Source organism: Wasmannia auropunctata, unplaced genomic scaffold, assembly GCF_000956235.1.
Source record: "Wasmannia auropunctata unplaced genomic scaffold, wasmannia.A_1.0 LD335939.1, whole genome shotgun sequence".
NCBI classification, from domain to species: Eukaryota; Metazoa; Arthropoda; class Insecta; order Hymenoptera; family Formicidae; genus Wasmannia; species Wasmannia auropunctata.
This window is the reverse complement of record NW_012026951.1, coordinates 131537-143851: the sequence shown is the minus strand read 5'-3', so window position 1 is coordinate 143851 and position 12315 is coordinate 131537. Positions and strand designations below refer to the sequence as shown.

Genomic DNA, 12315 nt, shown 5'->3' with positions numbered 1-12315 from the left:
GTTGGTTGGCTGTTCCGCAGCTGAAATCATATGAGTTGTTACCCCGCGGCATGCACGCTGCATATGCATGCGCTTCCTCGCGCGTTACTTCCCTCCCCCATCCCCTCTTGTCGTATCCCTCTAGTCATGCTTTGCGCGACGATTCCTCGTTCACGGTGTCCCGTTTTCAAGAAGCCAGAGGGAAGTCATTTCGAGACCCGCGAGTATCATCGACACGTCGACGATAATGAGGGGGATGAATATTTCTCTCTTTTTCTCTCGTGTTCCTCTTACTTGTTTCTCTCTTCTTCTCAACCATCCTCCCTCACACCCGCCTCATTTCAATGAATTCTAAAGATAACTTCGCGACTGGCAAGCCACCGCCATCATTCTCTCCACTCTTTCCACCCTCCCTCGACTTCTGTCGGCTCGCATTTTCGGTACCACCCTTTGTCTCGATCACCCCCCCCCCACCCATCTCTCCTCTCAACCGCCTCTGTTCTATCCTATCCGTGAGAATTCCATTCGAAACGGACGCCGTTATGCAAATACGCACGAGAATCTTTATTAATGTTATCCTGAGGCGGTCGGAGACCAGCCCGCTTCCGCCGGAATGGTCAAGGGGAGGTGGCGCGTGATTAGTGGCTCCGGCGAGTGTCACGAAACCAAAGGAATGTGTTAGTCGAATCTGCATTAAACCTACGTAAAGCCGCCGGCAGAACGATATAGGTTTTCAATCGTCACCGATCTGTTCACAGATGGCTGCGAGAACAAGAAGTGCGAATTCTACAGCGAGTGCGAGAGCGACAACGGCGGAGAAGCCAAATGCGTTTGTCCCTCAAAGTGCGAAACTGTGGTAAGTCTGTGAAAACTGTATTATTAATGAAAGATTCTCATATAAATCTTTAAGCGATAATTAACGTTAATTTTCGTGCGTCTGATAATTCGATCCAGCACGTAGAAACAAAGGTGCCTGCATTTCTGTTTTTCCATATTTCCATATATAATATTATACATTAGTAACGCCATCAAATGCATTACAATTACTCTAATGAATTACACGGCCGTAAATATATCAGGGGAACATGTGACGCGCATTATGAAATATTAAATCGAATGTTTGGATCATTCGGAATTGTCATTTGCATTCGCGCCATTTCGATCATCGAAATTTTATAAATGTCGCGCCTGTCTTGTTTGTATTTCTGCGAAAATGTAACGTCGAGAGAAATGGCTCTCAATCCGAAATTGACAGCTTCTTGCAAAATTCCAAATTTAGTAAACATCAATATACGTATTATCAATATATACGTATTTGCTGTATAATATGTTAATAATTCTTTTAAATATTACATTTAAATTAATTCTCTTTATAATTGAATGAAGAATCCTCTTCACAGGCTAAATGTGTCGATTGAATTTTAATATTATATGATAATAATAATTATAATTAAAATCTGTATTTTATATTAAAGTCAATTGATGCAAAAAAATAATTATGACAAATATGCGTTCCAGGAAATATTCTGCATTTGTCAGATGAAAGATAATATAAATCATATATTGTATTATCGATAAATTTATAAATATGTTAAAAGATATATAATGTGAATATTTTTAACAAAAATGAAGCAATTATCAAATTTACAACAATCACGAAAAAAATATTTGTCTCCCACTAATGACTTCCCATATTTCTCTTTTTTCTCAACCGCATCTCAATATGATAAATTAATTTTACAATATCGATGTAATTGCAATAGCGATATAAATTACCTATCAAAGATCGACACCAATTTTCCCACCGCGAAAGAATGGATACGGAATACGATTACACACTGCAATCTCGCCGTCGTTTCGAGATGCTCGTGGCGATTCGTCACGCCACGGGCTCTCGCTCGTTAGCGTAACCGACGTAAAATATTCATTCATGATGATGAATGTCCCGCTCGCGCCTGCACTCGTACATGCATTCTCGGCCAGCATAGCGATATTTCGCGTTTCCCCAAGATCGTTCGATGTTGCCCGCCGCAAGAGTAGAAAGCCGCTTCGTTAGGTGCGACGATGGGGGCCGGAGGGAGGGAGGAGAGAAAAGAAGGGTTCGAGCGCATTTGCATGCGCTATTTTCAGGACATTCCATCAACGGTGTTTCGCGCGACGCACGACCGGTTTTATTATATTCCTTCTTCCGCGGCATGAATGGCGTTTTCATGTTTCATTAGACGCCCGACAATAGTCAATACAGCTCTTTCGCGAAACGTCGAAAATTTCAGCGGTATTTCAAGGCGTCGCGTCATCGCAACGCGCGACGGAGAAACAAGCGCGCGAGGAGAGAAACTTAATTAACATTTTGTTTCCCCTCGTCCACGCGGCTTCGTCGGGTGTGTCCGATGCATTTTATCTCTTGACGCACGCTACGAGTGTATTTGAAGAAATCCCACGTAAATTATGGCAAATCATTGTTGCGACAGTTATTTCCGCGACACGCGTCTGCTATGAAAATTCATACGATCGATATTTAAAAAAATCGCCTCGCGTCGGAGACCGTAAAATTTGTAATAAAAAGTAATTCAAACTTCCATTCCGAAATCGATTTATTTTCACGATTTTTGAGATGATTCTCTCATGCTTATATTATTTCCGCTTATTTATAACCGCTTGATAGTAACGATTTGATGCGCGTCGATACATTAAAATCCGGTTCGTTTTTCCACGGAGCTTCAATCTCCGCGGATTTATTTGCCTATCCCGGATCGATTTCCGATAAATAATTTTTCGTATCCGGTTGCACGCGCGGATATTACAGCTTCTCTCTCTCTCTCTCTCTCTCTCTATCTCTCGCGTTTTCCCGACTACGTCACGGCGATCGTGCATTCAGAATGGAAAGCATGTTGGTTCATCAAGATAGCGGCTCCGCGGAAAATTCAGCCGATCTCGACGGTGATAGGCGAAGTGGCTCGGGCGGATTTCACGATTCGCAGAGCGTCCTGCTGACGAGACGGGGAACAATTCCGAATTCCTTCGATGTCGTAGCCGTGGCCGTTCGTGAGGAGACCGTGGAGCGGAATAAGGGATGCATTCAACGTCGGGGAAAAAGAGTTGAGAAAAGGATTAGATTGGCAGGCTTCGGATCGGAGCCTTGCGGACACGACTTTCGCGGAGTATACTCTCCTCTTCCGGGGGAGAAAGTCCACTCGCCGGTCGGTTACGGATGCTTACTGGGAAGTATCAACGAGTCGACGATGCGATCTCACTGTCCACAATGCGAATTTCCGAATTCCACGTGCTTCCACCGGAGAATAACGCGAGATTGATTGCGCGGTCGACTGGAAGTCGCTTGAATTACCGGAATTACGGATATTAAGTCTCCGATACGACAGCTTCTGAATTTTCTCCACTTTTTTCGCGCAAAGTATGTTAATCCGATAGAATTGTATCGCACAAAATCGAAAAAGTTATCGCGATACTCTTTCGGAATTATAGAGAACTGAGCACATCTGCATGATGGATTTAAGCAAACGATTTTATTCCTAATTCGAGGGAGAATAATTGTAGAGAACAGCGCGTCGGGCGCATACAATAATCCTCTTAATGGAACATGAACCACGGGGCCGCGTATGCAAGCGGATTAACCTCAGAAAATGAGCTGACTGACGTCAATTAAACTTAACAGGGAACCAACTAAATCGTGCGGACGTCTCTCTTTCCTCTCCATCTATCTCTTCCCCCTCCCCCCCACTTGCAGCGGAAACTTCCACCACAGCCCGCATACCGGATGTGGCTGTATTTTGAACGGCCGGTAATAATAACCTCATCGTCTTTCTCTCGTCAAAACGGCCAGAGCCTGCATCCACGCGGGATACCCTTCTCTCGAAATTAGATCGAATGACTATTCTCTGAATGTCTATTTGCGTAATTATGTTACGTTAAATATTCGAATGAAAGATGTAAATTACTTAATAAATAAATTTACCAATTACTTCCGTGACAGTTATTATTCAATAATAATTTATTGCCAATTCATTGCAATTAATTATGCTTTAAATATTATTATGAATTTATCATCATCCAGTTTAATAATCAATAATTAGCAATTACATCCGCATTTTATAAATTATCAGAATGAAGATGAATACGCGCGTTAATACGCATTAAAATCACGTTACATTTTTGCAAAAAAAAAACAGTCGAGTCTAAATTTGTCAAGGAACGAAATTGCTGACCGAGCGGTTTTCATCGGGGACACCCAGTACGTGCGCCAACTGACCAATATAACCGTGGCAGCCCAGCGAAGGGTGGCAAGTGCATGAAACGCGCGTGTAATAAGCAAACAAGAGGAGCCGCGAATATGACGGCCAGGCTAATTAAGTTTCGCTCTTTCCTGTGCTATTGCACAGCGCGACCTTTATTCCTCCGCTCCCTGCCTATCCCCAGCCTCGCCCTACTGTCCGTCAAATGCACTCCCTCGCGCCCCCCTCCCCCCTCGGCACTCCTGTGTCGCGCAACAAGTGAGACACGCACTCCCGCTTCCTCTTTCAACTTCTACTTTTAAATTTCCTTTGCTTTTTTCATTTTATTCCCTATGTTATCCTTTGCTGTCCCTTCGCCGTGCTAGCGGTTCTATTTTCATCTTTTTTGGACGAAAATTCGCGTTCCATACAAAAGCAAGGGTAGAAATGGAAGACACAAAGGAAATAGCACATTCCTATTACAAAGCTAATGTACACATTTCATTTTCAGCGTCCATGTCGCATTTTATAATAGATATTACAAAACAAAAATTTTATTTTAAGATTAAATTTTTTAAATCTGATATTGCCATATATAAATAATCTCATTTATTGTTAAAATTAAAATTAAATTTATAATTATGTACAGGGAAAGGATCTGCCGGAGGCGGAAAAAGTTTGTGGTTCTGATAATGTGACGTATGATAATGAATGCGCCTTGAAAAGAGCGTCGTGCACGAACCAGGTCCACGTCAACATTAGCTACAAGGGTGCTTGCGGTAAGCATATGTTTTAAAACAACGTATACATGTCTTGTAAATGAGAACTAATGCGATGTGTCCGATAATATAATATCAAATAGTTAATAGATTATAGAATTATCTTCTCTCCCTTTTCATTACCAGAGATATTTACAAAAATATTATATAATGCAGTAATTATAATATTATGTAAGCATATATATAATATATTATAATACTGAAGTATATAATATTTACATACTACATAAATAAAATGGAAATATTATATTACATTCATAATACCGATGCAAATTTTTGACAAGAATAAAACACACTGATAAAATTAATTTCACACATTTTTATATTTTTTCGATATCTTAAAAGTCAGATTTTACTGAATGTAAATGCAATACGTAATATGCAACTCGTGCGTATACATGTTCGTTTTTGGAAATTACCCGCCCACTTGTTTTGGAGACTTGGAATTTATGGAGATAATCCATCTGTTACGAGCTAGCTAAGGACAGGAAACTGAATGTTTTCCAGAAATGTGCGCGACGGTGAAATGCGACCACGGAGCGCATTGCGTGGCAGGTGTGTGCGTGTGCCCGAAGGTTTGTCCGGAGAGCAGTGGCGAGCTTGTTTGCGGTAGCGACGCGAAAACTTACCAGTCCGAGTGTGAGCTGCAGCAGGCGGCCTGCGGAAGGGACTCCAAGTTGCCGGCGTTGCACGTCACATTTTATGGAGACTGCACCGAGAGATTGGCCGCGGCGGCGTTGAGTACGTTACCGAAATTATACACTTCGCCTCTTATGTCGCGCGAATTCCATTTGCGGAGATCTTTCCGGAGATAGCAGTTAATCCAAACTGCTATCAGCGTGATATAGCGAAACGCACAGAGTAAAATTTTAATGGTGAAAATACAGTCATATAAAAAACTCGCGATCAAGCGTATATTTTACTTGCACTTTAATTTTAAGATACAAGATCAGCCACAGCTGTCACGTATAACATTAAATGTTATACGAGGGGAATTCTGGTTTAGAAAGCGATTCAAGATAAATTTCATGATTTTTTTTTTAAAGGAAAGCTATTGAACATAGAAATATAAGGATACAATAAAAAATTTTGTTCGTTTCGGATAGAAATCCTCCAATTATATATCCATCATCATTTTAAGACAGCATGTGTTACAGTGATTTATATAGCTTTGAGAATATTGAGAAACTTTCAAAATTCATACATATTATAGTTTAGACATGACTATATATCCAAAATCTTAAATTTCTATTTTCAATAGTTTTTCTTTGAAAAAATTACGAAATATTTAACTTTGAAAATCGCTTTCTCTCTGCGACCAGACTTCTTCGCTTAACACTTAGAGATACTTGGTGCGCTGAGCGTCTCGGGCAATGTAACGAAACGCTATTGCGGCTTGACAACGAGTTTGGGCGTTTGACGTAACGCGATCCACAACCCTTTTGAGCGTAACGCTCGAGGCGCGAGAAGCTTATGAAGTTTCGAAGACGTTTAGACATCTCGCACATGCCTCCTCTGTAATCTTTAGAAGTTGCCGTTCCCGTATACAAGGCGACGTAAAATAACTCGCACGGGACGGGTTCGCGATCGGCAGCGAGAGAGAGACGCTTATTAGAGCGCCAAGATTCTCTAACGCTGATCACGGGAGTCACGTTAACCGCATGCCATTAACGATTCGCCTGTCTAACGCTCTAACGTTAAACCGCTCTATAACCGCCGCTTTCTAACCGCTTTCTAACAGCGACCAAGTCGACGCCGGCGGTGACTCGCGTGGTCACCACCATTGCCGACGTGACTAGCACGCAGGAGCGCGAGGCGTGCAAGGATATTCACTGCGACTTCGAGGCGACCTGTGAGCTCGGTCCGGACAAGTTTCCCAGATGCAGCTGCAGGTTCGACTGCGCCTCCATCTCGCTGGATAAATTGCAGCCCGTATGCGGCAGCGATCTCAGAATCTACTCCTCCCTGTGCGCCATGAAGATGGAGGCTTGCCAGAGGCAGCAGGAGCTCAGGCTGCGACCTCTCGATCTCTGCCAAGGTTCGGAACTCACGCGATGATCAGTTGATCGAGTAGATAACAGACGGGCGGAGCCTGCCTTTTAACAATTAATCTCCCTACGCTTCTCTTGCGCTTTTTTATAATATTATCGAATTTTAATTTGAATTTAATCAACATAGAAATCGCTTCTCAATTTTATAAATTACACATGGTATTGGATAACGATATTAAAAATCTTTCTGCTCATATGACGATGTTCTCGCAGGCATGGAAGTCAAACCTTGCAACGGCGATCCTCCATTAGTGGACGCCGAGGGTAAGGAGTACGACTGCGGTAGTGGACCAGAACGCAGAGACTGCCCTAGCAATAGTTACTGCCATCAGACAACGCGATTCGCTCGTTGCTGCAAGAAAGGTCAGCGAAAAAAAAGACTTTCTAATACCTATCTATTATCTAATATGTCTAAATAGATATTAATTCTTTATGCACATGTATATCAATTCCTTATGCACCGAATATATAATATTAACGTTTATAAAAATTACACCGATATATATATATTGTGATTCAATATCTCTAAGATTATCAAGAGCGCGTTCCTCGCGATTCCCTCGAACCGCAAGAAAGTTGCGCTGCAGGATCAATATATGTGTCCTATAAGTTTCCGCGACGCTCATAGTTGCGTGCTTTTTTTATCTTTTTTCAGTTCGCGGTATCCAGGTGGTAAAGTGCGCGGACTCGTGGCACGGCTGTTGCCCGGACGGAAAAACCGCCGCGCTCGGCCCGGACGGCGCGGGCTGCCCGAGTTTATGCGGCTGCAACCGGCTCGGCAGCGTGTCCGACACCTGCAACCCGGAAACCGGTCAATGCGAGTGTAAGCCGGGTGTGGGCGGCCTCAAGTGCGATAGGTGTATGCCGGGTTACTGGGGACTGCCGAAGATAAGCGAGGGTCATCAGGGATGCATACGTAAGATTGGGATCAGTATATACTCCACAATCCTCCGCCGTGTAATCATTTGACGCGCTACACATGATGTAATACACATGAGAGCACACAGAGAATGTATAGTGTTTGTCATCACGAGCGTTTGCGTAAAATATGCGCTCGCTGTATAGAATACATTGCCCTTGATTAAAGTCTGAAAGATCTATTTTTAGACTGTACGGTTCAACACTGACAAATCGCGGAAGCGTTAAGTGTTTATGAAAAAATTTAAGTGCTTGTGAAAAAAAAAAAAATTAATGCAAGCCAACTTTTTCTCCTTAACGTAGCATGCGGCTGCTCGTTATTCGGTTCCGTGAGAGAAGACTGCGAGCAAATGACAGGACGTTGCGTCTGCAAGCCTGATATCCAGGGACAGAAGTGCACAATTTGCAACGATCATAACAAGATACTCACGTCTACCGGCTGTTACTCAGGTATCGCACGTAATATCATATTATTCGACTTTTTTCATGAAAAGCGTCAGTTTTATGTATATATAATATGCGGTCTAAGATTTAATAACCCTCAATACTCCTTATAAAAGTAAGATCAAAAAGTTAGAAGATTTATTCTTTTAACTTATTCCAACATATTCAAACTCGAAAACGTATTTTATTCTAAACTCCCCTACCTCGTACATTAATCCTCTCGCCTCGTGTCAACCGCTGTTTACTCCTCGACCAAGATAGCGTTTTAAGGTCTCCTTGAGGTAGACCTGACGGTATCCCGCGGCCCAACGCGCGATCTTGCGAACGACACGGCGTAATTTTATTTAACGCCGCGCTATAATCCGCTTTACTCCGCAGCGGACATGATACCGCCCGTGCCGACGAGCTGCAACGAGCTGGAGTGCTACTCGGGCGGCCACTGCACCGAGATCGGCGGCGTGCACTGCGTCTGTCCGTCCGCCTGCCCGGCGGACGTGTCGCCCGTGCCGGTGTGCGGCAGCGACGGGCAGACCTACGACAACGAGTGCGAGCTGCGGCTCTATGCGTGCGGCCACCAGGCCGACGTGGTCACGCAGGCCTTTGGCCACTGCCGAGGTGGGTTCACTGAACGTACTCCGCCAAACAGGTCGCTTTTCGTCCTGCGCTATTGAGAGAGAGAGAGAGAGAGAGAGAGAGAGAGAGAGAGAGAGAGAGAAACGATACACTTACACACAGCCCGAATAAGCACAGTCCGAAAATCATGAGACTCGCAATGGCGCGGCTTCTAACAAGATCGTATATCCCTTAGAAAAGAAATTGCAAATAACGCGGTTGCCAGCCAGCTCGTATATAGTTAGATAGACGGAACCGGTGCTCGTAGTCGAGAAAAGTATACGCCTAATTGTGTAGCGATGTTAACAGAGAAAAACGCGTCGGTGGATATTCGAGGACAGAAATAAATTTGAATACGATAAACGAAAAAAGATGATTAACCTGTCGAGTGTAAAGCTAGTCTCCGAAGATACGAAATTGCGACGTATATTGTTGTAAGTTGAGTTGCTCCAACAATCTGAATTGATCTGTGATTTGGCGACTCATTGTTCTGTAAATTAATCGGGAAAATTTAGATAAATCACAGTTAGGACCAATCATCGCTCAGGAGTTGTCAGGAAATTTGTACAATAGGGAAAAATTTTTAAATATATATGAAAATAATTGTTATCAAGAACAGAAATCCTTCGAGAACGGCCTGGAATCATGGCCTAATAAAACAGGACGGCCGCGCACAACTCTGTGACATCGGCTTATAACGATTTAGATTAATTAAATAAAGGACACGTTGTTAATTACGAGAGAGATCGAGAGTGAAGTATAGAGTTACGTTAATAAATTCTCTCTTCGCGGAGAAGCCTGATTAAGAAAATCGCCCCAGCTTATCCTAGAAGAACTAACCAGTAGTCCACTTTGTATATCCAAAACGTTATATAATAAACTCATCAAGTTTCTATTAACATGTATATATATGTTTGTAACCCTCGCACCCGCAACCGCATTAGAACGACCGCAGCTACTTTGCTTGCTTTCTTAATCCAATCGCACGTCGTTTTTTTCGTGAATAACACTTGTGATTAATACAAATCGCGGCGAATGCAACGGTCAGGTGTTGAAAGTAAATCGAGGAGGAAAGGAAGCAAAGTAAGCGAATGGACTTGCGTTCACGTTGACCACGAATTCGCAAGATAATTTACCCGACGGAAGTGTCACGATCAAAGCACTTGCGGCCGCCATTATTACTGCAATTGTCATTTTGATTCATCGGCATCAATATTTTCAACTGAGAGAGGTAAAAAGATACAGAAATGAAATGAAAAACAATGAAATTAGCGAAGGAGACGATATCAAATTTAATTATTTTATTTAACTTTTGATTATTATTTTATTTTATTTTTTTTTAAAGTCACACGTTTGAATATCTACACGTTCATATATTAGACTAGCGTTTTTTCAAGGTTTTCCGCTAGTTTCTAAACCGCTCGGTAATTCATGGCGATTACTTGGAAAAGTGAGTACGGAGGCGTACCGCGACGCGAGAATGTAGGTGTGCGGCTAGATCCGCTCGGACGGAGTCCGTGTTAAAGCATCCCCGGAGGTGTACCGACCACCGTTGCGTTCACACGTAAAGAAAGTTGGCGAACGTTAACTCGCGAAACTGAGCGAGCGCCGAAGGTGGTTTTAACTAAATCACCGCGGACTTCGCAGCGTGATCTCGTCTTAAGTGGCGCCCGTGGGACGTGTCTCCAGAAGAGAAGAACCGACATCCAGAACGGTAACTGGCGGCGGTCCGGCGCGGCGGTCCAGCCGCGAGCATTAAAACCGCGTGACTCGCATAACTCTCTTACCTCCCTTCCCATCCCCGCCTGCCCGCAAAGAGATACGGCCGACAAAGTTTCATCCGAAATTGTCAGTCGTGAGAGTTTTACTCGATATCTCTCCGACCGGCATTATTTTCCTCGTGGAAAGAAATTAGAAAGTCTCGGTGAGAGATATCATAAAGAAGATCCTTTTGTAGTTATTAAAAAAAACAACAGGGAGTGAATGTCCCTCATTGATTAGCGAGATTTATAATAAACTACAGTCTGCGTCTCAAAAGAATACGCGAAATGTAATTTGCAGTGGAGATACCTTTTTCTACTCATTTGAACCTCACTGTTTCCGAACTGTAGAATTATGTTGCCCGAAAACTCGAAGCTTTCCCGCGAATGATTACTCCGGTACCACGTAATCGATCGTTTCGTCCCGCGGACCCGCGGCGATAGATGTAACGAGCGTACGCATCATTAGCGGAGAGTTCCTCAACTAATTACAAACAATCACCGGGGAGAGAGAGAGAGGAGACGCCCCCGCGATCGCGATCTAATTTCGCGGACCGTTGATTATTCCGGCATTAAATTCGGTACGCCCGACTCAATCAGACCGGCGAATCTAGACTCGCGCCGCGATAAACCACGCAAAAAGTACGGAAGAAAGAGAGGATCTCTTCCTACCGCCATCGCTCATGCTACCTCCTCCCGCTTCCGCCTCCCTTCCTCCTTTCCTCGCACTTCTCAAGATATTCCGAACCCCCTGACGAAGTTTCGTGGAGCGAAACGTCAGAATCTATTAAAGTCTCTCGCTCGTCCCCGCGAACCCCGACCCCTTATTTTCGATTGCTCAGCCTGCCTCACATCCTCCCTCTCCCCCGTCATCTCTACCTTCCCTCACTTTCAACCGGTCTGGGCTCTCTCTCGCTGAAAGTCAATCTCTTAAAAAGTTCTTCTTCGGGGCTCGTCCTCCGGAGTCAAACATAAATCAGATTACACCGTCTTCGCGGATTCCTTCTGCCTTCCTCTCTTTCACTCTCCCACTATGTTTCTCCTCTTCCCTTCCCTCTGTTTCTTCTCTATCCTCCCGATTCGACTTCGCTCTAGCAGTTTCATCGAGTGTACCGCCGACTTCGCCGGGCGGTCACGGAGTTCCTTATCGTTCGATGTACCCTTCTTATTCGCCTTGTCTCCCGTCAACGCACGGGATCGAAGTTGACGACGACGGCAAGGAGGAAGGGGGGTGGGAGGGAGATTGGGCGACAGGATGACGTGGACGTCGGCACTTTGGATCCTGGTAAATAATGCATGCCGTAATTTCTTGTGACGGCCGGTTCTTTGGGCGGAAAGAAGATCCCGCGCTGTACCGCGTGGGATATCCCTTCGGAGGATTCTATAAATCGGCGGCGGCGACGGCGGATGACGCGGTCGCCAGATATCCTGCGAGAGTATATACGATACGCTTGACGCAAGCGCGAGTTACGATGATCGCGTTACTATCGAAAAGCGGGGGATATCGGGGTCGCGTACCGGAATAACAGGGAAAGGACGACGG

General features: G+C 44.1%; 1 protein-coding gene across 1 annotated transcript in view; it reads left to right on the top strand.

Annotated features, from left to right (window-relative positions):
- Nucleotides 1-12315, top strand: part of LOC105455105 (agrin-like) — a 143309-nt gene that overhangs the window by 121531 nt on the left and 9463 nt on the right. The window contains exons 7-14 of the mRNA XM_011698162.1: nucleotides 738-835; nucleotides 4858-4987; nucleotides 5495-5728; nucleotides 6729-7025; nucleotides 7252-7401; nucleotides 7694-7954; nucleotides 8260-8406; nucleotides 8779-9015. Of these exons, the coding sequence (XP_011696464.1) occupies nucleotides 738-835; nucleotides 4858-4987; nucleotides 5495-5728; nucleotides 6729-7025; nucleotides 7252-7401; nucleotides 7694-7954; nucleotides 8260-8406; nucleotides 8779-9015 (1554 nt within the window). The remainder of the gene's footprint in view (nucleotides 1-737; nucleotides 836-4857; nucleotides 4988-5494; nucleotides 5729-6728; nucleotides 7026-7251; nucleotides 7402-7693; nucleotides 7955-8259; nucleotides 8407-8778; nucleotides 9016-12315) is intronic.